The sequence below is a fragment of the Salvelinus alpinus genome, chromosome 30, assembly GCF_045679555.1.
Source record: "Salvelinus alpinus chromosome 30, SLU_Salpinus.1, whole genome shotgun sequence".
Lineage (NCBI taxonomy): Eukaryota > Metazoa > Chordata > Actinopteri > Salmoniformes > Salmonidae > Salvelinus > Salvelinus alpinus.
The window spans coordinates 22,434,274-22,457,062 of NC_092115.1; the positions used below are offsets into that span (position 1 = coordinate 22,434,274).

Sequence of the window (22,789 nt, forward strand, 5' to 3'; positions counted from 1 at the left end):
GAATAGGATGCCATTTGGGACTTAGAATGAGAGGCTGAGGGACCCGGTCCCCTGATAGATTGAATAGGAAACAGGGTTAATTGCTGGGACCCTCCGTTTAAACTGAGCCTAACAATCCCTTGCCAGACAAAATAGAATAATGTCCAATAATGCCAGTTATTTCACAGTCTATTGTGAAATTAAGTTGAGTTGAGGTGCCCGTCAGAATAAATAATACTCATACTCGGTTTGATGCAGACAGTATAATGAATTCATTTTCCTTGTCCATCTATTCATTTGATCCTTTTACTATATACTACACCACTATATGCTAGTAATACCATCTATGATAGGCTAGTATCTGCCGTGCACAAAAGAAAGAGAAACCTCTGTGCACAGCAGTGTATATAGATCCAGGTGCTGGTTTTGGCAGGAACAAATAGTATCCAAAAACAAGTGTAAAAACTGCACAATAGAGTCTGCATTGTTCTTTCTGTACCACCCATGGGAACTACATCTGTACTGTAGTACCAGGTACAGTGCTGATGGTGGTCAGGCTGTACTGTAGTACCAGGTACAGTGCTGATGGTGGTCAGGCTGTACTGTAGTACCAGGTACAGTGCTGATGGTGGTCAGGCTGTACTGTAGTTAACGCTGTCTTCTCCCTCTCCCCCCAAGGGATGGACCCTTCTGTGCCCCACGAGAGGAGAACTCCTGTCACCCCCGGCTCCTCCTCTCGCTACCACCGCCGCCGCTCCTCTGGCTCCCGGGACGAACGCTACAGATCAGGTACGCCAGAAACACATCACAAACAGTAACACAAACCTCAAGCTCATGGTATACAGTTGGAAACTTAATACAAATGAGAAAAACCCAATATTACCTGTGCTGACAAACTGCCTGGGAGCTCCTCAGTGGTGAAATTCCTCCTCCTTCAATCAGTGGTGAACCAGGTGGAACAAATCTTCCAGGCAATCTGGGCGTGCCAGCACCTGGCTCTGCTGTTGTCTTTAGACCGCAGTGAAAGGAGCATTTATAACACCACAAGACCAAGGAAACTTCATCTTTGTGATCAAGGTGACTGTGCAAGTCCAAGCCCTCCACAAAACTGTGAAAGACAGCCGGTAAGCGCCATTTTTACATTTAAGTCATTTAGCCATGCTTGGCTAGACTGCTAATGATACTCTGGAGAACACAGACTCTTAACTCTTAACTTTGATAGGACTTTTGCAGTGGTATTTATAACTTCAAATGTTGTTTGTGGGGTATAAAGGAAAAGTAAGAAGAGCCAAATTCATTGTTGACAAAGAACTTGTTTGAAATGGTTAAAAGTAATTTAAACTTTGTAGAAATCTTAGTAAACCAAGTTCTTAATTCAGTAAAGGATGTATAGTCTAAAAAATCTTTGGCTAAAAAATGTAAGATTTGTCTGCTTAAAACTACTGATTAGAAAATAAATGTAATTTTTACTACTAAAGATATTTTGAATGTATTTGGCTAAAATGCAAATTTAGATAAAAATATACTGATTCTGCTCATTTGATTAAAAATGGTGGGTTTCTATTTTGGGAAACATTTGCTTAAAAGTGGAAACCTTGTGTTTTATGGTGGCAGAAATGTGTTTATCTGGGGTGAATGTGGATAATTTTGTGTATTTGATTGGGCTGTCAACTCAAATAGTAACTTGTATTTGTCATCTCTTTTTTGAGGTTTTTCACCTGTTTACTGCCAACCAAAGAATGGTAAATAAAAGACAAACAACTGATTCCATGGCTGTTTATTGAGTGAAATCCAGTTAAAATCTTCATGTGGAGGGACTGTCCTTTTCAAGTGGGGAATTGCACAAGAAAGAGGTCAAAACTTGACAGTGAAAAAACCGTGGCTCAAGACTGGAAAAGGGCCAGAAAAGTGACCACACGTGTCTAGAGAGACAAGTAAAGACTGTTCCCGCCTGCTGCTGTGATTGAAATGGCTGATTCATTACTGGTGGAGCAGCTAAAGACCGCAAGGACATCAGCGAAGCGTCAGTTTTCCCGTCTGGCCAATAATGTGCTACGAATGCATACAATGATGTCAGAAGAGGAGCTCAGAGACAATTTTAGGAAGCTCACTGCAGAAGCTGGCAAAGTCCTGGAAGCCAACGATGATGTAGAGGGGCAATGTATTGAAGAAAACTCTGATGCAGAGGAGTTGAGCGAGCAGCAGAAGTCTGACTTGGTCAAAACAGCCAATGAGTGTGAGAAAAAACTGCAAGAGCTAAAGGACCTCATACAAAAGACATTGTGGGCCAATTTCGGGGAATATGAACTGACACAAGCAATTACAACAGCAGAGTCGCAAGCAGAAAACGTGGGAGCTGTGGACCCAAGTAAAAACCCAGATGCATATCTCTTCATGATCGGACAACTAGAGAAACTTGTGAAGGCTGCGAAGGAGGTGCATAAACATTGGAAGTGCTGGGCCCCCCCAGCAGAGCAACAACATTTCCAGAGTCGTATCAAAGACCTTGAAACTATCCTGCCAAATCTCACAATAAGACAAGCAGACTTTACAGGGGCACACGTTAGAGGAGAAACCAGCAGATTGAGTACTACTTCAAACAGTTCTGTGGCCACACCAGCAATTAAATTAAAGCCTGCTGCCCTCCCAAAGTTTTCTGGCATCCGCCGAGAGTTTCACCGGTGGAAAAAAGACTGGGAAGCGCTCCAGATGCAGGGAGAACCTACTGGATCCAGAGAGGTTAAAAAGTTCCAACTTCTCGACAGTGTGGATGAGAAGACCATACGAGACCTTCACCTTACAACTTACACAACTGCTGAGGAGGTTTTCCGGGTCTTGGAGAACCGCTTTGGAAATAAGACAACTATAGCCCTTGAGATAGTAGAAGAGCTCCAAAGACTCCAAGCAGTTAAAGGTAACCAGCCCAGGAGGATTGTTGAGCTCATCCAATCTGTAGAAAAAGCCCTGGTCGATCTGAACGAGCTTGGCAAGACCGGTGCTATAAAGAACCCTCCTGTAACAAAGACAATAGAGAGTAAACTTCCTGATGGCCTGAAGAAGGAATGGCTTCTTCATGTAGCTGGCAAAGGTGATGAAGCTGAAGAAGACAAGCGATTTGACTACCTCCACAAGTTTCTTCAAGGTCAAGAAGCCATCTATGAGAAGCTGGACCAACTGAGAGAGGAGGAACCAAAACCGAAATCTGAACCTCGGCAAGCTCGAACCAGAACCTCCACCCAACTAAGCGACCAGGCTCAAGGATGTGTGGTCTGCGGAGACTGCAAGCATAAGAAAAGGCTATATTTCTGCCAAATATTTCGCACGCTTAAGCTGTCAGAGAAAAGAGATGCTGTCAGGAAGCTGGGAGCCTGCAAAAGATGCCTGGAGATTCACAAGGAAGGTGACTATTGTAAATCAGAGTTTCTGTGCAGGAGGCCAGACTGCATAGAACAGCGTGTTACAGAACACCACTATTACCTCTGCCCGAGAGCTGGTACATCCAAAGGGAATGTCGTCCAGAGGTCCAATAACAGCAAAGTGGGAGGTGACACAAGAGAACATTATACCCAAGCCCAAGAAGAGTTCATTAAAAGTCTCTCACCTGAACTTGCAGAGAAGTGTTGCAATGCCTTTTGCAACACTATAGCCAGAACCTCTCTTGTGTCCAACCAACCCAGTCTTCTAGCAGAGAATGGAATAGTGGAGTGGCCAGTCATCATGATGCTCTTAGAGGTCACGGCCAATGCAGGACAAAAAGTTGGGACTTTGATCGACCTGGCATCGGATACAAACTATATAACTCATGATGCAGCTGATTGTTTGAACCTTAGAAGTGAAGCCATAACCCTTGTTGTCCATGGTGTGGGAGGAATGAAAGTTCAAGTCACCACAAAACGGTACCTCCTAAAGATCCGGGTCCGCACAGAGCAAGGCAATGTCAGATCCCACCAACTCCTCTGCTATGGTTTGGACAGCATTGCAGAGATTCACAAACATGTGACAGCCAAAAGACTCCAAAAATTCTTTCCAGATGTCCCCCAAAATGAACTTGTTAGACCAAGACAGATACAGCTTTTGATAAGCCATAAGGAAGGGCGACTGGTCCCACAGAAAATACGCACCGTTGGGGACCTTGTACTATGGGATGGGCCATTGGGAAAGACAATTGCAGGGACACACCCTGGTCTGTTTGAAGAGGCTACAGTTACAGCACACCAGTCCAGAGCGCACTTCGCCAGATCCATGAGAACAGCAGCATTGATGTATGAAGAACATATCTGCGCCAAACCTACCATCAAGTCTTCTTATTCTGCTATTTCCACTCGGGATTTTATTGAGTGGTGGAGATGGGATAGCATTGGCGCCCCCTGCACCCCAAAATGTGGAGGATGTCGCTGCGGCAGTTGTCAACTTGGTGGCAAAGAAATGACTCTGGCTGAAGAAAGGGAGCTGGAAGTTGTTAAGGGTGGCCTGACTTATGTTGGTGCTGATGACCACAGTGATAGTCCACACTGGCATGCAAGGTATCCATGGCTCATTGACCCATCTACATTGCCAAACAACATAAAAGCAGTGGAGGCAACCTTTCTCAGAACAGAGAAACAGCTCGCCAAAGAACCGCAGTGGAAAAAAGCCTATGGTGCTCAAGTCCATGAAATGGTTGACCGCCGGGCTGCAAGAAAGCTGACCAAAGAGGATCTAACCAACTGGAATGGACCTGTCTGGTATATTAGTCATCTTATCGCACCCAACCCCCACTCTGTTACAACTCCGGTAAGACTTGTCTGGAACAGCAGTCAGAAGTACAAAGGCCAAAGTCTCAATGACCTTCTGATGAAAGGCCCTGACGTTCTCAATCCGATTCGAGCTGTCCTCCTCAAGTTCCGCCAAGGCTCCTACGCCGCTCTAGGAGACGTCAGAAAAATGTACAATTCTGTGTGGCTCGAGGAGAGGGAAGTCCATCTACACCGGTTCTTGTGGCGGGATTTAGAGGGCGATGAGGTGGAACAATACGCCATAACCAGAGTGAATATCGGGGACAAGCCAGCAGGGTGCATAGCACAACTGGCCATGAGGGAGACGGCTAACCTGCCTCAATTCAGCCACCTCACAGATGAATGCCAAGTATTACATGAGCACAGCTACGTCGATGACATCTTGACATCCCACAACTGCCGTGAAAAACTCGAAGTCATCACAAAGAATGTGGAGCTGATTCTAAAAGCAGGAGGGTTTGCACTGAAGCCTTGGGTCTTCTCAGGCCAAAATAAAGGAGAAAGAGAAAAGGCATCACCAAATATTGTTGTCCTGCCAAATCAGCTTAAGGAGGAAGACAACAAGGCGCTCGGTCTCGGCTACATTGTGGATGAAGACATGTTGCATGTCATGGTGAGGGTCAACTTCTCCAGGCGGAAGAAAAAGCTGAGACTTGGGCAAGACTTACTGCTAGAAGAAGTACGAGCACAGACACCAGACCCGCTGCCAAGACGTGAACTGCTGAGTCAAGTTGCTGGTTTGTACGACCCAGTTGGCCTGACAACGCCATCAAAGCAAAGAGGGGCTATCTTGGTCCGAAGGGCATTCCAAGAGGCAAAACCAAAGTGCAGCATGGTCAAGGACACATGGGACCTTCCCCTGTCGGATGAGCTCCGCAAAGATGCAATTGGAATTTTTGAGGAGTACGTCCAGCTAAGCAAAGTAATGTTCCCAAGAGCTCTTACTCCACCAAAGGCAACAACTGAACCAGTCGCTGTCACTTTTTCAGATGGCAGTGAAAGCTCCTATGGTGCTGTCCTCTACCTGCGGTGGAACTGCAACAAACAATTAACAATTCGACTAGTGGAGTCAAAAGCAAAGCTGACACCACTAGACCAGAAGGGGGATGCAGTCAAAGCGGAACTTTGCGGTGCAGTCTTTGCAAGCCGCCTGAAAAAGTACTTTGAACAGCATACCCAGATCCAGATAAAGAGGTGGTACCATTTGTTAGACAGTCAGACTGTTCTTGGAGCTATCCAGCGTGAAAGCTATGGATTTCAGACTTTCTTCGCTAATAGAATTGGAGAGATCCAAGAGAGCACACGGCTACAGGACTGGTGGTGGATCCCTGGACCACTCAACATAGCCGACATTATCACTCGAGGAGCTGGGCCAAAGGAACTTGATGCCCATTCAGAGTGGCAGCAAGGGCCAGAGTTTCTATATCTTCCAGAGAGCGAGTGGCCAATTATGTCGTCAAAAGATGTGTCTGTGACAGCTCGAGAGAGCGTTAACAATATGCAAAAGAAGTCATTTGTGGCAGCACTCACCAGAGCCCAAGCGAAAAGAAGTCTTCCAAGTCTTGTGGGACGACTTCCTGCTGGTGCAGCTGTCCTAAACTTGGTGGATGAGAGGCGCTTTAGTAGCCTAAAGTGTCTAATCAAGACTGTTGCTTTTATCTGGAGAGCCGCCAAAAAGTTTAGATCTGCAACAAGGTCCATCGAGACCCCAAAGTGGGAGGCGATTCCCACAAAAGGAGTTATCACCACCACAGAACGTCAAGAGGCAATAAGAGACATCTATCTTGCTGCTCAAGAGGGGGTGACGTTCCCAACTACCACTACGGACCGCTTGGTTGTGTACAGAGAGCCAGAATCTGGGTTACTAGTCTGCGGTGGGAGAATCCATGGCTTCAGGGAGGATGGCGCTGCAGTTCCCCTTCTGCCTTTCAATGCATGGGTCTCTACTTTATTGGCACGGGAGGCGCACGGTGAGGGTCATGAAGGTGTGGCTGCAACCCTGCTGAAAATGAGGAGGAAAGCCTGGGTCATCCAAGGAAGAAAAATTTCCCAAAAAGTAGTGGATAACTGCCTTTTCTGCAAAAAGTCAAGAGCAAGAAGGTGCGAATAGGTAATGGCTGACTTACCTGAAAGAGCCACACCTGCAGCTCCGTTCGAGTTCACTACAGTCGACCTCTTCGGACCGTACCTTGTCAAAGATGACATCAAGAAACGGGTCTCAATGAAAGTGTGGGGTGTCGTCTTCAGCTGTATGGCCAGCAGGGCAATTCATGCAGACCTGGTCAACACAATGTCGACAGAGAGCTTCTTGATGGCTTACCAACGCTTTACCGCAATTAGAGGGCACCCAAGAAAGATCTGGTCCGACCCGGGGACAAACTTCATCGGCGCCAAACCTGTCCTAAGAGAGCTGTACCAGTTCCTGGATGCTCAGAATAGAACTTCAATAGAAGAGATGTCGGCTCAAAAAGGTACCAAATGGGAGTGGACAATTCACCCTGCTGACTCACCTCACCGCAATGGGGCTGCTGAAGCCGCTGTTCGCATTCTCAAGAAGGCACTGCAGAGCCTGGGCAACAACACTGGCCTTAGCTACAGCGAGCTTCAGACAACACTACAACTTGCTGCAAACCTTGCCAACGAATGCCCAATAGATGCCAGGGTGCAGAGCCATGAAGAAAGCGTGCAGTATGTGTCACCCAACACACTTCTCCTGGGCCGAGCCTCTCCAAGCGGTGAGATCAGAACATTTGACTTTGCGAACTACCCTTACAAGAGACTCAGAGAGATGCAGAACAAGGTCAACAAGTTCTGGAGGTCTTGGAGCCAGCTTGCCGGCCCAAACTTATTTCTGAGAAGTAAATGGCACACTTCATATCGCAACGTTGCTGTCGGAGATATTGTCTGGTTGTGTGACCAAAATGCAGTGAGGGGCCAATTCAAGCTAGGACGGGTGGTGAGCGTTAATCCAGATGCTAAGGGCATTGTTCGAGACGTGAACGTCAAAGTGGTCCAAAGCTCCTGCCTTCCTGTCACAAAACCCGCACTAAACCGTCCATCGGCCAAAGTCCGGAAAGAAGCTACGCAAACCACAGTCCTGCACAGAGATGTTCGACGCCTGGTTGTCTTGCTACCAGTTGAGGATCAAACTCGGAGCTGACCGGCAGTATGTAGGTGCTGATTTACGATCTTTCCATCGGTTCCCGTGGGAAGATTGAGTGGGAGGTGTGCTGACAAACTGCCTGGGAGCTCCTCAGTGGTGAAACTCCTCCTCCTTCAATCAGTGGTGAACCAGGTGGAACAAATCTTCCAGGCAATCTGGGCGTGCCAGCACCTGGCTCTGCTGTTGTCTTTAGACCGCAGTGAAAGGAGCATTTATAACACCACAAGACCAAGGAAACTTCATCTTTGTGATCAAGGTGACTGTGCAAGTCCAAGCCCTCCACAAAACTGTGAAAGACAGCCGGTAAGCGCCATATTGGCCATGCTTGGCTAGACTGCTAATGATACTCTGGAGAACACAGACTCTTAACTCTTAACTTTGATAGGACTTTTGCAGTGGTATTTATAACTTCAAATGTTGTTTGTGGGGTATAAAGGAAAAGTAAGAAGAGCCAAATTCATTGTTGACAAAGAACTTGTTTGAAATGGTTAAAAGTAATTTAAACTTTGTAGAAATCTTAGTAAACCAAGTTCTTAATTCAGTAAAGGATGTATAGTCTAAAAAATCTTTGGCTAAAAAATGTAAGATTTGTCTGCTTAAAACTACTGATTAGAAAATAAATGTAATTTTTACTACTAAAGATATTTTGAATGTATTTGGCTAAAATGCAAATTTAGATAAAAATATACTGATTCTGCTTATTTGATTAAAAATGGTGGGTTTCTATTTTGGGAAACATTTGCTTAAAAGTGGAAACCTTGTGTTTTATGGTGGCAGAAATGTGTTTATCTGGGGTGAATGTGGATAATTTTGTGTATTTGATTGGGCTGTCAACTCAAATAGTAACTTGTATTTGTCATCTCTTTTTTGAGGTTTTTCACCTGTTTACTGCCAACCAAAGAATGGTAAATAAAAGACAAACAACTGATTCCATGGCTGTTTATTGAGTGAAATCCAGTTAAAATCTTCATGTGGAGGGACTGTCCTTTTCAAGTGGGGAATTGCACAAGAAAGAGGTCAAAACTTGACATTACCAGTGTGCTGTAGTTTTTTCACCATGCACCTGGTTGTACATTAAGCTCTGTGAGTTGTCTTCCTGAAGTACAGTTAGCAACTTGGCAGTTACTATAGGACAGTATAGGAGCACTAATGGAGAACTGCATTTTAAACACTAAATTACATTTGGTTTGTGGTAACATAATTCATTTGGATTATCAAAAGCTTTGATTTTTATTAGTCTCACTATTAATGCTAAATGCATAAAAAAAGCTTTTTTATTTACCACCCCAATGCTGTTTATCACTCCTATTTAGACCAATGAACCACTTGCTTCATTACCCACCCACCCACCCATCTCTGTCTCCCCCCTCTCCCCCCCAGGTTCTTTCTCTTTTTCTATTTCACTCTTGCTCTCTCTTTCTCTCTCTCTCTATATATTTATCTACCTCTCTTTTTATATATATTCATATACAGTATATATATCAAAAGGCTAATCATTTCTGTGGTCTGCAGACAGCTTCAACATACCAGCCACAGATTCTGGCACTGTGTTCTAGCTTTGTCTTAGAAACACATTTCTGTGCCCCAAATGGCACCATACTTCCTGTTGGTTTGCATCATGGTTTTTGTTGTATTTTACCAGTGCTTAGCCTTACACACAGCTATTGGTGCTCTTATGAATAGCCTATTATAGGGCTGGACACAATGATCTCACATTAAACCTCAGTTGTCTGGAGACATTATTCAGACCCAGACATAGAGGGAGCAGCCAATGGGCACGCAAGTTCCTAGGGTACAGCCCTATAAAACAGGATTCATGTTGAATTAAAGAATACATGACAACCACAAAGGTGTTGAGTGCATCCCAAATGGCACCCTATTCCCTTTGTAGTGTACTACTTTTGACCAGAGTACATAGGGCTCCGGTCAAAGTGGTGCACTATAAGGGGAATGGGGTGCCATTTGGGATACAGCCAGAGTCTGTTCTCAATGGCCGTTACTAAACAGGGCCACTAAAGCATTGAGACATAAAGGGCATAGGTTACTGGCAATAGATTTTCCTCACTAAAACCGAACTCTTTCTTTATGATCTTTTATAAGTTATATTATGGCACAATGTTTTATCAGCCTCTTGTTTGGTTAGATTAGTCCACTTAGAGTGAGATGTCGTCTTGCTTTTGTGAGAAGCCAACAGCGGTGAAGTCCCCAGTGTAGAAGAAGACAACTACCACCTTGAGAGTATCGAAAATGAACAACGTTGCTTGTTACTGTACATACACTGTGGAACTTCTGAAGTGGTATTTCGGCTACATTCACAGTGATTATTTCATCCTAATCTTCTAAGCCTATGCTTTCCTAAAATAATATACTTTAACTACAATATATACTGTAATTGTTGTCCTTGTTCTAATTATATACAGTATATATTGTTTAGTGAAATATACATTCCACAGACTCATTTCATTTGTCCCGCAATAAACCTGATCTTCGTCTTCCAACATGTCTGTCCTGCGCTGTGTGTTTTGCAGATGTCCACACAGAGGCTGTGCAGGCGGCTCTTGCCAAACAGAAGGAGCGTGGTAAAATGGCAGTACCCATGCCCTCCAAGCGCCGCTCCCTGGTCGTGCAGTCCTCCATGGATGCCTACACTCCCCCAGGTGAGGAACATATAGGACACCAAGGTAATCATAGCAGCCTGGGACTGCTCCACTGCACTGTGTATGTGTGTGGCTTGTGTGTACGCCTGAATATTGATGTAGGGTGACATTGTCCCTGGTCGTGATCTTTAGTCAGTTTTGCATTTTTCCCACTTATGGTTTAGGTTAGGATTGGGGGAGCGGAAACTGATCCTAGATCTGTACCTAGGGGAAACTTCACCCCGGAGGCGTGAATATGCCTCCAGCCTGTCTCTGTCCCTGCTCCTCCCCCTCACTAACTCACTCATTCAGTGTCACCAATGTGTGTGTTTAATCTGATGTCTAGTCAATCAGGAAGAGTAGAAAAGTATACACTGTGTGTACAAAACATTAAGAACACCTGCTCTTTCCATGAGACTGGTCCCGTGTGGCTCAGTTGGTAGAGCATGGCGCTTGCAACGCCAGGGTTGTGGGTTCATTCCCCACGGGGGGACCAGGATGAATATGTATGAACTTTCCAATTTGTAAGTCGCTCTGGATAAGAGCGTCTGCTAAATTACTTAAATGTAAATGTAAATGTGAAACCAGCTGAAAGTTATGATCCCTTATCGATGTCACTTGTTAAATCCACTTCAGTCAGTGTAGATGAAGAGGAGGAGACAGGTTAAATAATGATTTTGAAGCCTTGAGACAGTTAAGACATGGATTGTGTATGTGTGCAACTTAATATTAGGAAGGTGTTGCTCATTTTTGTTATACTCAGTGTATGTGTGTTGGTCAGTTCAACCAGCCTGGGTTGGAAATACATCAATTTATCACAAATACGTTGTTGAAGAGTATCTACGTTATTTCTTGACTGGATGGAATTGCAACTAAATGAGTCAATATGAAAGAGTAATTGACGTTAATGTATGATTAAGTTGTTTCCTCTTGATTTTGTGCATCTAGAAATACTTTTTTAGGATAGCATCCGTTTAGATACAACAGCAATTTAACGCTTCAGTTCAGTAGTATTTTACCACCAGAGTTGATGGCACTCCAGAGACGTCATAGATAAAACGTCCCCAGTCTGTCAGTGACAGGAGCACATGATTTAAGGGCAGAAATAAGCTAGTACTGACATGATGTCATAGATGACCATGGGAGTGGTTCACTCGATTTGAAGCTGTTGCTCATGCTGGCTAAAAACAGTTGATTGATGAGCCTCCATTTTGACCTTCTTCCATAGGATAATTATGATTGCCATCAATTTCAGTCACCTCTTTCAGACCCTTGGCGAAAATAAGAGCTGAACTACAGACTTCAGTTGCATCTCAAATTATACCCTATTCCCTATATAGTGCACTACTTTTGACCAGGGCTCCGGAGGGCGCATAGTGCACTAAATAGAGAATAGGGGACTCTTTTGCTCCATCACTCTTATGCTCAGCTTATAGAAGGAGTATATGGTTAATAATACTAGCAAGTTAGATGCTAGAGCTCATTTCTCCCTTTGCCGTATCTCACTAACCAACATCTGGCTGTGTGCTAAATCACTGACAACAGCAATAAGGTGTTGACATCATCGCCTGTCTTGTACTGTATAGCTATAGTAATGTAACACGGCATACCACCACCCAGCCAGGGGTTTAGGGAGTGGACAGTGTCTTTGAGAGAGGGCTGTGTTATGGAGTGGCGTGGACAGAGGTGTGTGTGTGTGTGTGTGTGACAGCGATATGAGACCATCTTATTTGCATTAGTGCTGAAGGCTGGGAGTGAGGCTTCTACAGGGATTCATTTACTGAACACACACACGATTGACATCCATTTAGGAATCGCCACAAGCACATTTTCACATGATTCCAAGTGAGCAGGGCAGGCACAGTTCTTATAAGGAAGCACAATTGTTCTATGCAGAGCGAACAGCCCCTTGAGGGAGAATGAACAGTGACAGAGCGCTGGCGTTGTTTGTGCCTGACTGCCTGCAAGGCTGGGTGCATGTGGGGAAAAATTCCCACACACACACCCATCATACCAAGCAAGGCAAGCAGCAGTATTCCGTTGGAGCACACTATTCCTCCACAACCTGCCAACTCCGATATGGACTCCACTCCTTATTTGTTTTCTTGTCTGTCTTTGTAAGTAATTAGTATGGCGCTTTTTTTTGTACATGCCTGTGTCCCAAAATAGCTCCCTATTCCCTATATAGTGCACTAGTTTTGACCAGCTTGTCAAAAGCCACTGCCTCTATTCCCATCTAAGTGTGTGTGTGTGTGTGTGTGTGTGTGTGTGTGTGTGTGTGTGTGTGTGTGTGTGCGCACAGTATCACAACACTACAACACCTTATCAGCCTCAGCAGAAGAAGCATAATCAAAGTAATTAACATTGAAGGCGCACGGGACCGGCGAATCAAATGCTGACGTCCAGTACTGTATTAAGACCATACTGTATACATGGGTAGTTTTTTTAAAAACAGGATGCTATATAGGATATACACACACACTCTTATCTGTCCCAGTGTCAACAACATAGGAGAGCCCAGGTGTGAGCTCTGCTGACTGACAACTGTCACCAATGGGGCTGACACTGCATACTGACCAACACCTCTGGCCTATCAGGCAGCACTCTACATAGCGCTGGCCAATCAGACAGCGTTCTATGTGGCAAATGGCCAATGGCGGGGCAGAGCTGCCAGTGTTGTTGCCCTAGTCTACCCCCTTTTGGCTTAATTTCACTGGTTGCAGCAGACATCCCTGTGGGCAGATGGAGAGGGAGGGCAGATGAAACCCCAGTGGCCTGCAGGGTGTTGGAGCCATAGAGATCCTATAATTTGTATGTAATTCTATAGTTTGAGCTAGCATACAGTATGCTGCATGCTGGAGGAGACCTCCCTCAGCCCAGCAAAGGTTACCGTCTGTCTCACTGCTGTCACTAGGAAAGACAGTGGGCATATTAGAGCAATCTATAATAGCATTTTTCTTGAACATTTACTGTGTAGGTTTAGTCTGGCCAAGAAAAGACAAACTTATATTTTATGTCCACTCATAAAACCCATTAAGTAAATTTACACCTTTTACAAAGTTAGTCCATGCAGATTTTCTTTTTTTAGAAAAGGTCAATAATGTTTCAGGTTTGAGGCCACTGTATCTCACACACACACACACACACACACACACACACACACACACACACACCTCTGTTGTTTATCTCTCTCAGTAGCTCGTTCAGAAATGAGTCGTCATGAGTCGTCATCCCTCAGACAGACATCCTCCCCTCCCTTGGCCCGGCCCACAGGCAGACAGCCCTGTCTTGACACAGTATGCAAAACATATGCAAAATAAAGCACACAAAGAATCACACTCACTCATCCCCAGACTGAGCCACTACGACAGAGTAGAGCTAAAAACATCCCTGGGTGAGGAGTTGTGATATTAACAGAACAGAGTGGATGAGCTAACAGTGTTTGTGCTGAGACTATGTCTGTGTGTTGCAGTGGATTTGGGTGCATGGCAGTGAATCAGCCTAATGGTGAGAGGTTCTAGGGCTGTGGGTTCTGTAAGGTTCTGTAGGGGGCAGTAGGGTTCTGTAGAGTTCTGTAGGGGGCAGTAGGGTTCTCTAGGGGGCTGTAGGGTTCTGTAGGGCAGTAGAGGACAGTAGGTTTCTGTAGGGCAGTAGGGGGCTGTAGGGTTATGTAGGGCTGTAGGGTTCTGTAGGACAGTAGGTTTCTGTAGGGTTCTGTAGGGCAGTAGGGGGCTGTAGGGTTATGTAGGGCTGTACGGCAGTAGGGGGCTGTAGGGGCTGTAGTGTTCCTACAGTCTGACTCTGATACTGTGGAAGGAAGCCATTCTCCCCCTCAGTCAGGATCAGGTGTTTGTCAACTCTCTGATTGGCATGCCTTCTGTGGACACACCTGTATCCACTGTATAGGTGGGGAGGAGGGGAATAGGAAAGAGGATACCTAGACAGTTAAACAACTGAATGCATTCAACCCAGATGTGTATTCCGTATTTAACCCAACCCCTCTGAATCAGGTGTGGAGGGGGTATGTTAGGGGGGAAGGGACATCCCCTCAGTGCCATGACAGAGTTTAGTCTCTATTTGTTGTGCAAATGTCCGACAGTGACATGCAGGTGTGTGTGTGTGTGTGTGTGTGTGTGTGTGTGTGTGTGTGTGTGTGTTCGTGTGTGTTTTTCCCTGCTGTCGTAAACCCTCTCTTCCTCTCTGCTCCACTCCCCCCTCTCTCCAGACACGTCGTCAGGCTCAGAGGAAGAGGGCTCCATGCAGGGTGAGGGCACGCCCACCTCCAGCCAGGGCAGCATCAACATGGAGAACTGGATCAGCAGGGCCATCCACGGTTCCACAACCTCCTCCACCACCTCCTCCTCCTCCACGCAGAGCGGAGGGAGCGGGGCGGCCAGCCGGCTAGCAGACGTCATGGGCCAGACACACCTCGGTAAGTCAGGTAAACAAACCCACCCTTCAACTATAAACTTACTTACCTACTTGTATCTACCTCTGTGTGTTAGGGTATGTTTGTCTTACTTACAGTGCCTGCAGAAAGTATTTATACCCTTTGACTTATTCCTAATTTTTAAAACCTGAATTCAAAATGGATCAAATTTATTTATTTTCTTACCCATCTACACACAATAATCCATAATGACAAAGTGAAAACATGTTTTTAGAAATGTTTGCAAATTTATTGAAAATGAAATACAGAAATATCTAATTTACATAAGTATTCACAACAATACATGTTGGAATCACATTTGGCAGCAATTACTGCTGTGAGTCTTTCTGGATAAGTCTAAGCTTTTCACACTTGGATTGTACAATATTTGCACATTATTCTTTAAACATTCCAGGTTTTCTTCTCAGATTTTGCCTCTGCCTAGCTCATTTCCGTTTTTACCCTAAAAAAATCCATAGTCCTTGCCGATGACAAGGATACCCATAAAATGATGCAGCCACCACCATGCTTGTAAATTTGAAGAGTGGTACTCAGTGATGTGTTGGATTTTCCCCGAACAATAGGTCTTTATATTCTGGACATAAAGTTAATTTCTTCACCACATTTTTTGCAGTTTTACTTTAGTGCCTTATTGTGAACAGGATCCATGTTTTGGAAAATTTGTATTCTGTAAAGGCTTCCTTCTTTTCACTGTCATTTAGGTTAGTATTGTAGAGTAACTACAATGTAGTTGAGCCATCCTCAGTTTTCTCCTGTCAGAGCCATTCAACTCTGTAACTGTTTTAAAGTCAATATTGGCCTCATGGTGAAATCCCTGAGCGGTTTCCTTCCTCTCCGGCAACTGAGTTAGGAAGGACACCTGTATCTTTGTAGTGACTGGGTGTATTGATACACCATCCAAAGTGTCATTAATAACTTCACCATGCTCAAAGGGATATTCAAATGTCAGCTATCTACCAATAGGTGCTCTTCTTTGCGAGGCATTGGAAAACCTCCCTGGTCTTTGTGGTTGAATCTGTGTTTGAAATTCACTGCTCGACTGAGGGACCTTACAATTATTTGTATGTGTGGTGTACAAAGACGAGGTAGTCATTCAAAAATCATGTTAAACACTATTATTGCACACAGTGTGTCCATGCAACTTATGTGACTTGTTAAGCCATTTTTTTGCCATAACAAAGGGGTTGAATACTTATTGACTCAAGACATTTCAGCTTTTCATTTTTAAGTAATTTTTTTCTAAAAAAACATAATTCCATTTTCACATTATGGGGTATTGTGTGTGTGTAGGCCAGTGACACAAAATCTCAATTTAATAAATAAAAATTCAGGCTGTAACATGACAAAATGTGGGAAAAGTATCCCTGTTGTTGGCTCTATCAACACCTCCACGGTATGTATGTGTGCACGTGTGTGTGCGTGTACACTCGTGTGCGTGTACACTCGTGTGTGTATATTTATGTGTGTGTGCTGCTGACATCACCCCTCACCTATCCTGTACCTCCCTTTAATGTTCCAACCCCTAAGGCATGCACACAACACTAGCCTGCAATGCTTCCTGTGTGGAAATATTTGCTTTCTTTTTTGTTTATCTTCTTATACCCTAGACTTAGTTAACCCCTTAGTTGTAGTCACTGCATAATACATGTCAATTGAAGGACAAAATAACAAAACAACCATACTTAGAAGAGCTATGACCACGAACTGCTGTTCTCCAATGTTGTCTGTGTAAACTGTTCTAGTGGCTAGTTTGTTTTCATGCTGCTGACACAAGTTTGATGGCTACCAGAGACAAAGCACAGAACAGACACCACACGGAGGCTCCCGTCAGGTAGACACAGCTAGCAGACAGTCTGAAGTAATGCACGGTGTTGGGAGTAGGGTGCCGTGACAGTTGGGTTGCAGACACCGCTAGTAGCCAACTGCTGATTGGCTTCTTCTAGTCAGTGAAGAGACATTTTAAACAGTGAGATGTGATGTTTATCTGGTGTTTGGGGACACTTTGAAGCAGCACTGGAAGACCTGGGGACTCGTGCTGTGGTAGATGTAGACTTTCACTGAACTAGGAAATGTGATATCATGTATCAGTTATTAGGTATAGTTGACATGTAATGGAACACCACTTAAGACACGTAAGACAGTTAAGAGTTAGTCAATCAATCACTAGATTATTTTGGCAATCTATCAATCAAAACACTTGTCAACATCCAGTCGTTCTGATAGTTAGATTTAATTCCATCAAACTGTATAGTTGTGTATTAGTAACTTTATGAGTAACTCTCTAAATCCTTGGTTTTCAGAGGTGTTTCCATGACAATCAAATAGCGTTTTGTTGTCACAACATAGCATGATGTTTGTGTGTCTCTCTCCGCTAGGTGTGTATTTCAGAGGAGGATATCCTTTCCTGTGTGTGTGAAGGTTACAGATCTGTTTTCCCTCTTGGCTCCCATTAGAGGCCAAAACAAACCAGCTCCCGTGTGTGTGTGTTGGCTTTTTAAAAGGCTAAAGAAAAAGCATTTTCCTTCTTCCCTTCATCCCCTCTCCCTCCCTCCCTTTCCATCAGTGTGGTTCTGCCTGCCCGTGTAGATAAGTTGCTTTTCTCCATACCCCTCGCCCCCACCCTCATCTATGGATGTGTCTTAAATTGCACCCTATTTCATTTTTAGTTCACTACTTTTGACCAGGGCCGGTCAAAACTAGTGCACTATAAAGTCAATAGGGTGCCATTTGAAACACATATTATATTTCCCCTCCATATGGCTATTGCCTCCTGCAGAGAGACCCTGCAGAGTGTCTTCCCTCCATCTGGCTACAGTAGTGACTTGGTTTGGCCTTGTGTGGTTGCCGTAGTCTGGATTTAAGGTTCAGGTTTTCCCCTCCTCACACGCAGGGCCCATTGCTAGGAAGAAAACTAGGAAGGCCCCAGGTCTCCTGGGCACACCAGCCCCAGTCACAGTAGAGAATGGGAACTCAGGTCCTGGTCCTGTGGTGAGGCGGTCCTGTGAGTTTGGATCAGGTGGATCGGAGCTCGTCTGGCAGCAGCCCCCCCTGGAGAAGCAGGGTCAGTATCCCACTATCCCAGACCGTGCAAGGGGGCAGTCAACCCCTCCCTGCCCTGCTCTAGCCACTGCCCCGCACCCATTTGCTTTCTGATGATCAAGTGTGGCGTTCAATGTCAAAGTGGTGTCTTGCTCTAGCTACAGTTGTGTGAAAAGTTGGGAGAAGAGAAGTGATGCTAACCCATGGATAGCTTTGGCTAATGAGTACTGTGATCGTATGAATCTGAGTGTGTGGAGTACCCTTTGTGAATGAGAGCCACGGTGTTGATGGAAAATCAACATCAATATTGCAGGAAACAGGTAAGGTCTAGAAAGCAGTTTTGGTTGCTTTCATGGCTGTGAAATATTTATTGATCTAATGGTGAGAAATACATGTATTTATTTGCTGGGCAAGATAAGAGACTACATATTCAAGAATGCTTTTTGTCTTTGACACAAAGCAGATGGATGGTTGCTCCAGTTATGTGGAGGTGGTGCTTGTTGACATGTATGTTCTGTTTGATTTTAGACACTCCCTGCTCTCCCAATCCCTGAGTTTTTTTATTGGGTAGTCGGGAGGGTACACTTTGAATCTGAGCTTTAGGCAGGTGCCACATTGTTTTAAGTAGTCTGTTTAAAATGCCCTTTGAGTTGTATTTTTTCAGTGCCAAAACTTTGCTCGATGCTTAAAGAACCCACTGAACCAGCATTGAAGAATGCCTTGATTGAACCCATCAATTATTCCAACAGTCACTATTTGGCGGTGAGAGTGAATTAGTGAAATGAGTTATCCCTCCGTATGTAACAACTAGAGAAAAGAAAAGGATTCTACAATCCCCCAGGTAGAAGTAGATGAATGTTTTGAAAACAAACAGACTATAATCAACCATTGATCACCGTCTGAGAACACCACAGCAACCATTAACATCATTCTGGAAGGGGTTCCCACTCCTAATGGAATGACGTTTTGCAGTCTATGGTTGCGTTCTATATTGCAGACGATGCACCTTTCCATGCATTGTGAAATATGGCATGCGTCTGCAATGTAGTCAGCCTGGAACGCAGCCTATGTGACGACCCATAGATTCCATTGCAGTTCAGCGTTTCTCTCTCTCCCTGCCGTAGTGTACTGTAGTCTAGCTGTCACTGGATTCCCTATAGCTCATTATTGTTTCTGTAGGTGTTAAGCTATAAAAGGAGAGGGGGGCAAGTCAATTTTAGGAAGGTGTTTTGTACACTGTTTATAATCCCAAATAACACCCTATTCCCTATATAGTCCGCTATATAGCGCTGGTCAAAAGTAGTGGAATAGGGTTCCATTTGGGAAACAGCCTTAGTCTCTCACTGCCTGCTTAGTACTGCTGGCCAGTGTCTGTCTGTTCACTCTGGCTCAGGTAAACAGATGTTATGTACAAAGAGCACCCCTTCCTATATCATTAGCATGCTTGAGCTGCTGGTAGGAAATGCAATATCAATATGTCTGGAGAAAGCATTCTGGCCGTGTCTAGGCTTGACAGTTCATCTCGCTTTTAGCATTGCGTTCTGATCATGCAGATTTAGCTCTGATCATTGAGTTCTGATCATGCAGCATTAGCTCTGATCATTGAGCTCTGATCATGCAGCATTAGCTCTGATCATTGAGTTCTGATCATGCAGCATTAGCTCTGATCATTGAGTTCTGATCATGCAGCTTTAGCTCTGATCATAGAGTTCTGATCATGCAGCTTTAGCTCTGATCATTGAGTTCTGATCATGCAGCTTTAGCTCTGATCATAGAGCTCTGATCATGCAGCTTTAGCTCTGATCATTGAGTTCTGATCATGCAGCTTTAGCTCTGATCATTGAGTTCTGATCATGCAGCTTTAGCTCTGATCATTGAGTTCTGATCATGCAGCTTTAGCTCTGATCATTGAGTTCTGATCATGCAGCTTTAGCTCTGATCATTGAGTTCTGATCATGCAGCTTTAGCTCTGATCATTGAGTTCTGATCATGCAGCTTTAGCTCTGATCATTGAGTTCTGATCATGGAATTCCAAAAGTGTCATGCATCTACACCTACATTTAAATGTGTCTACTGTGTCCGGATTCCCTATTCCCGCGCTATATTCAAATGCCAGTATGCAAACAGTGAAATAGGCTAAATAAGATAACACAACAACGGCAGTTGCTAACTTCTGTAGCTAACTAGCCAGCTAACCTCTGAAGCTAGCAAGCAACGCTAAAGGGATTGCAAACGGGTTAGCATAACTCTAGCCAAACAAAAACATGTTTTTCTTAATATTAGCTAGCATTTATGAGGCCAGCAAACATGTTCCTCACACGCTAGGAACGTATTTCCTCCAACGTTATAATGAAAAGATGCCTCTCGTCTCAAAACACAAGTTTTCTGGTGACTTGTGAGAGGAGTGCTGATGACGTCACCACTGTGTGCGCTTTTAGAAATCCGCACGCAATGCATCCCTCACCACCTCCTGAAGTGGTCAGCCAGATCTGAACACAATCAGACAACAAGGCGACTTTTCAATGCTAACTTCATATTCTGATAGCAGAAGTCGCATGTAAGTGTCAATAACCTCTGTTATTGCAGCTGGTAGCTAGCTAGCCTAGCGTTGTCTCAGTCTCACTCAGTCATGGAGAAGCATTTCTCTTTTTCTCGCTGTCTCTACCCCCTCTCTCTCTCGTTCTGTTTTTCCTCTCTCCCCCTCTCGGCGCTGAAGGCATTGGGAACATGACTTTCTGGCACATTAGCACCATGTGTTTTAGTTTTTTTCCCTCTCCAATTTCGTGATATCCAATTGGTAGTTAGTCTTGTCCCATCGCTGCAACTCCCGTGCGGACTCGGGAGAGGCGAAGGTTGAGAGCCATGCATCCTCCGAAACACGACCCTGCCAAGCCGCACTGCTTCTTGACACACTGTTTGCTTATCCCGGAAGCCAGCCGCACCAATGTGTCGGAGGAATCACCGTACAAGTGGCGGCCATAGTCAGCGTGCATGCGCCCGGCCCGCCACAGGAGTCGCTACAATGCGATGGGACAAGGACATCCTGGCTGGCCAAACCCTCCCCTAACCCAGATGACGCTGGACCAATTGGGTGCCGTATCATGTGTCTCCCAGTCGCGGCCAGCTGCGACACAGCCCGGGATCGAACCAGGGTCTGTAGTGACGCCCAGATCTGTAGTGAGGCAGTGCTTTGGACCGCTGCGCCACTCGGGAGGCAATTTCGCCAGTTTTGAAGCAGTCAGAGAGTGGGAGGTTGAGAAAGGGAGGGAGTGAGAGAAAGGGAGGGAGATGGGGAGGGAGGATGGGAAAGAGGGGGGAGAGGGTAAAGACAGGTAAAGAGAGAAAGGAAGAGGCTAAGTGGGGGCGGCAGTAATGTTGTCCTTGGTCTAACATTGTCAATCGAGCCTTGTTTAACCTAGTGGGCTCTAGAGCGCTTTCCCTCTCTCATTTATCTCTTTATCTAACCTCACACGGACACTGGTGGTAAGAATATATACTTGCGTCCCAAATGGCATCCTATTCCCTATATAGTGTACTAGTTTTGAACAGAGCCCTATGGGAATTGATGGAAGGTGATGACACATTCATTGTCCATAAATAAATAAAGTTAAATCAGCTTTGGGAAGCTCTTATCATAAAGGCCTATGTGCTCAATAGTGCACTAAATAGGGAATTCAGTGCTGTTTGGGACAGACCCATAGACATCTTCATCTAACATGATGAATTATCACTGAAAGGAAGATTACTCATAGCAGACAGTATGATGGTCTATGAATGATATTGCTCTCACATACTTGTGGTTACTGGCCCTTATAGATGAGTGCTATGGCTAGCTAGTACCGGTGTTTGATCCACTTTAGCTTATGTATGGTCCTTGACTGGGGCTCTAGTGTTTTACAGTGGAAAGCTGAGCGATTGAGCCGGAGCACTAGGAATGTAAAGGAAAGACAGTGAAGGAAGTTCCTTGTGGTTTCTCTTCACAAATTGTGTCTGGAATGATTTCACACGCTCATCCACTTCAATCAGAATCTAAATCTAGCAGGGGAAAAGTAACGGCTGATGCTTTTCGACATTGTCCAGGCGGTATGATGGGAAGAAAATGGGAATTCACGGCATGATTAGACTTTCAAAAACGTCTGGCACTTCAAAGAATCTGAAAAGTGATACATGTCGAGTGGGAGATGGAGAGTAAAAATGATTTATTTTTTACAGTGAATTTAAGGATAGATGTCACATGTGGGATGTCTCAGAGAGAGGGAGAGGCGGAAGTGTTGCATCAATGATGTAATGTTGAAGCATTTATGTTATGACCAGGGGATTGAAGAAGGAGCGGTAATGATTACAAACATAGTTTCATGAAGTGCATCAAATTTCCTGCAGCTCCAGTACTGGGACAATCTTGGATTGGTACATATATTTTTGGACAAGAATATCACTTGTAAATGCTTTAATGATCATGAGCTTAGTTCAATTTGTTTACCCCATTGGAACCCAAACTATAAGCTTGTTTTACTCCGTCTCTCAGCTGTTTACCAAAAACCTAGCTGGTGGCCGCTTTGTTTTGTTGTTTTAATCCCATATTTCCCCTTTTATCACAATCTGACTGAGAGGCCGGTGGCCTGGGGACATGCAAGTGTCAGCTTGGACAACTTAATTCACAGCATTAGTATTTGACACGGTTGTCATAGATATTTGTATATGTTACAGTGTGCTCCCACACATTCAACCTCACACACGTAGCAGAGAC

General features: G+C 44.7%; 1 protein-coding gene across 11 annotated transcripts in view; it reads left to right on the forward strand.

Moving 5' to 3' along the window:
- LOC139559737 (disco-interacting protein 2 homolog C-like) overlaps nucleotides 1-22,789 on the forward strand; it is a 262,880-nt gene that overhangs the window by 145,800 nt on the left and 94,291 nt on the right. For 5 of the 11 annotated variants that reach the window (XM_071376014.1, XM_071376016.1, XM_071376022.1 and 2 more), the window contains 3 exons: nucleotides 658-768; nucleotides 10,446-10,598; nucleotides 14,779-14,994. In XM_071376014.1, the coding sequence (XP_071232115.1) occupies nucleotides 658-768; nucleotides 10,446-10,598; nucleotides 14,779-14,994 (480 nt within the window). Of the gene's footprint in view, nucleotides 1-657; nucleotides 769-10,445; nucleotides 10,599-14,778; nucleotides 14,995-17,893; nucleotides 18,065-22,789 lie in introns of all 11 variants that reach the window. The other 6 variants (XM_071376019.1, XM_071376021.1, XM_071376023.1 and 3 more) reach the window with 5 other exon arrangements.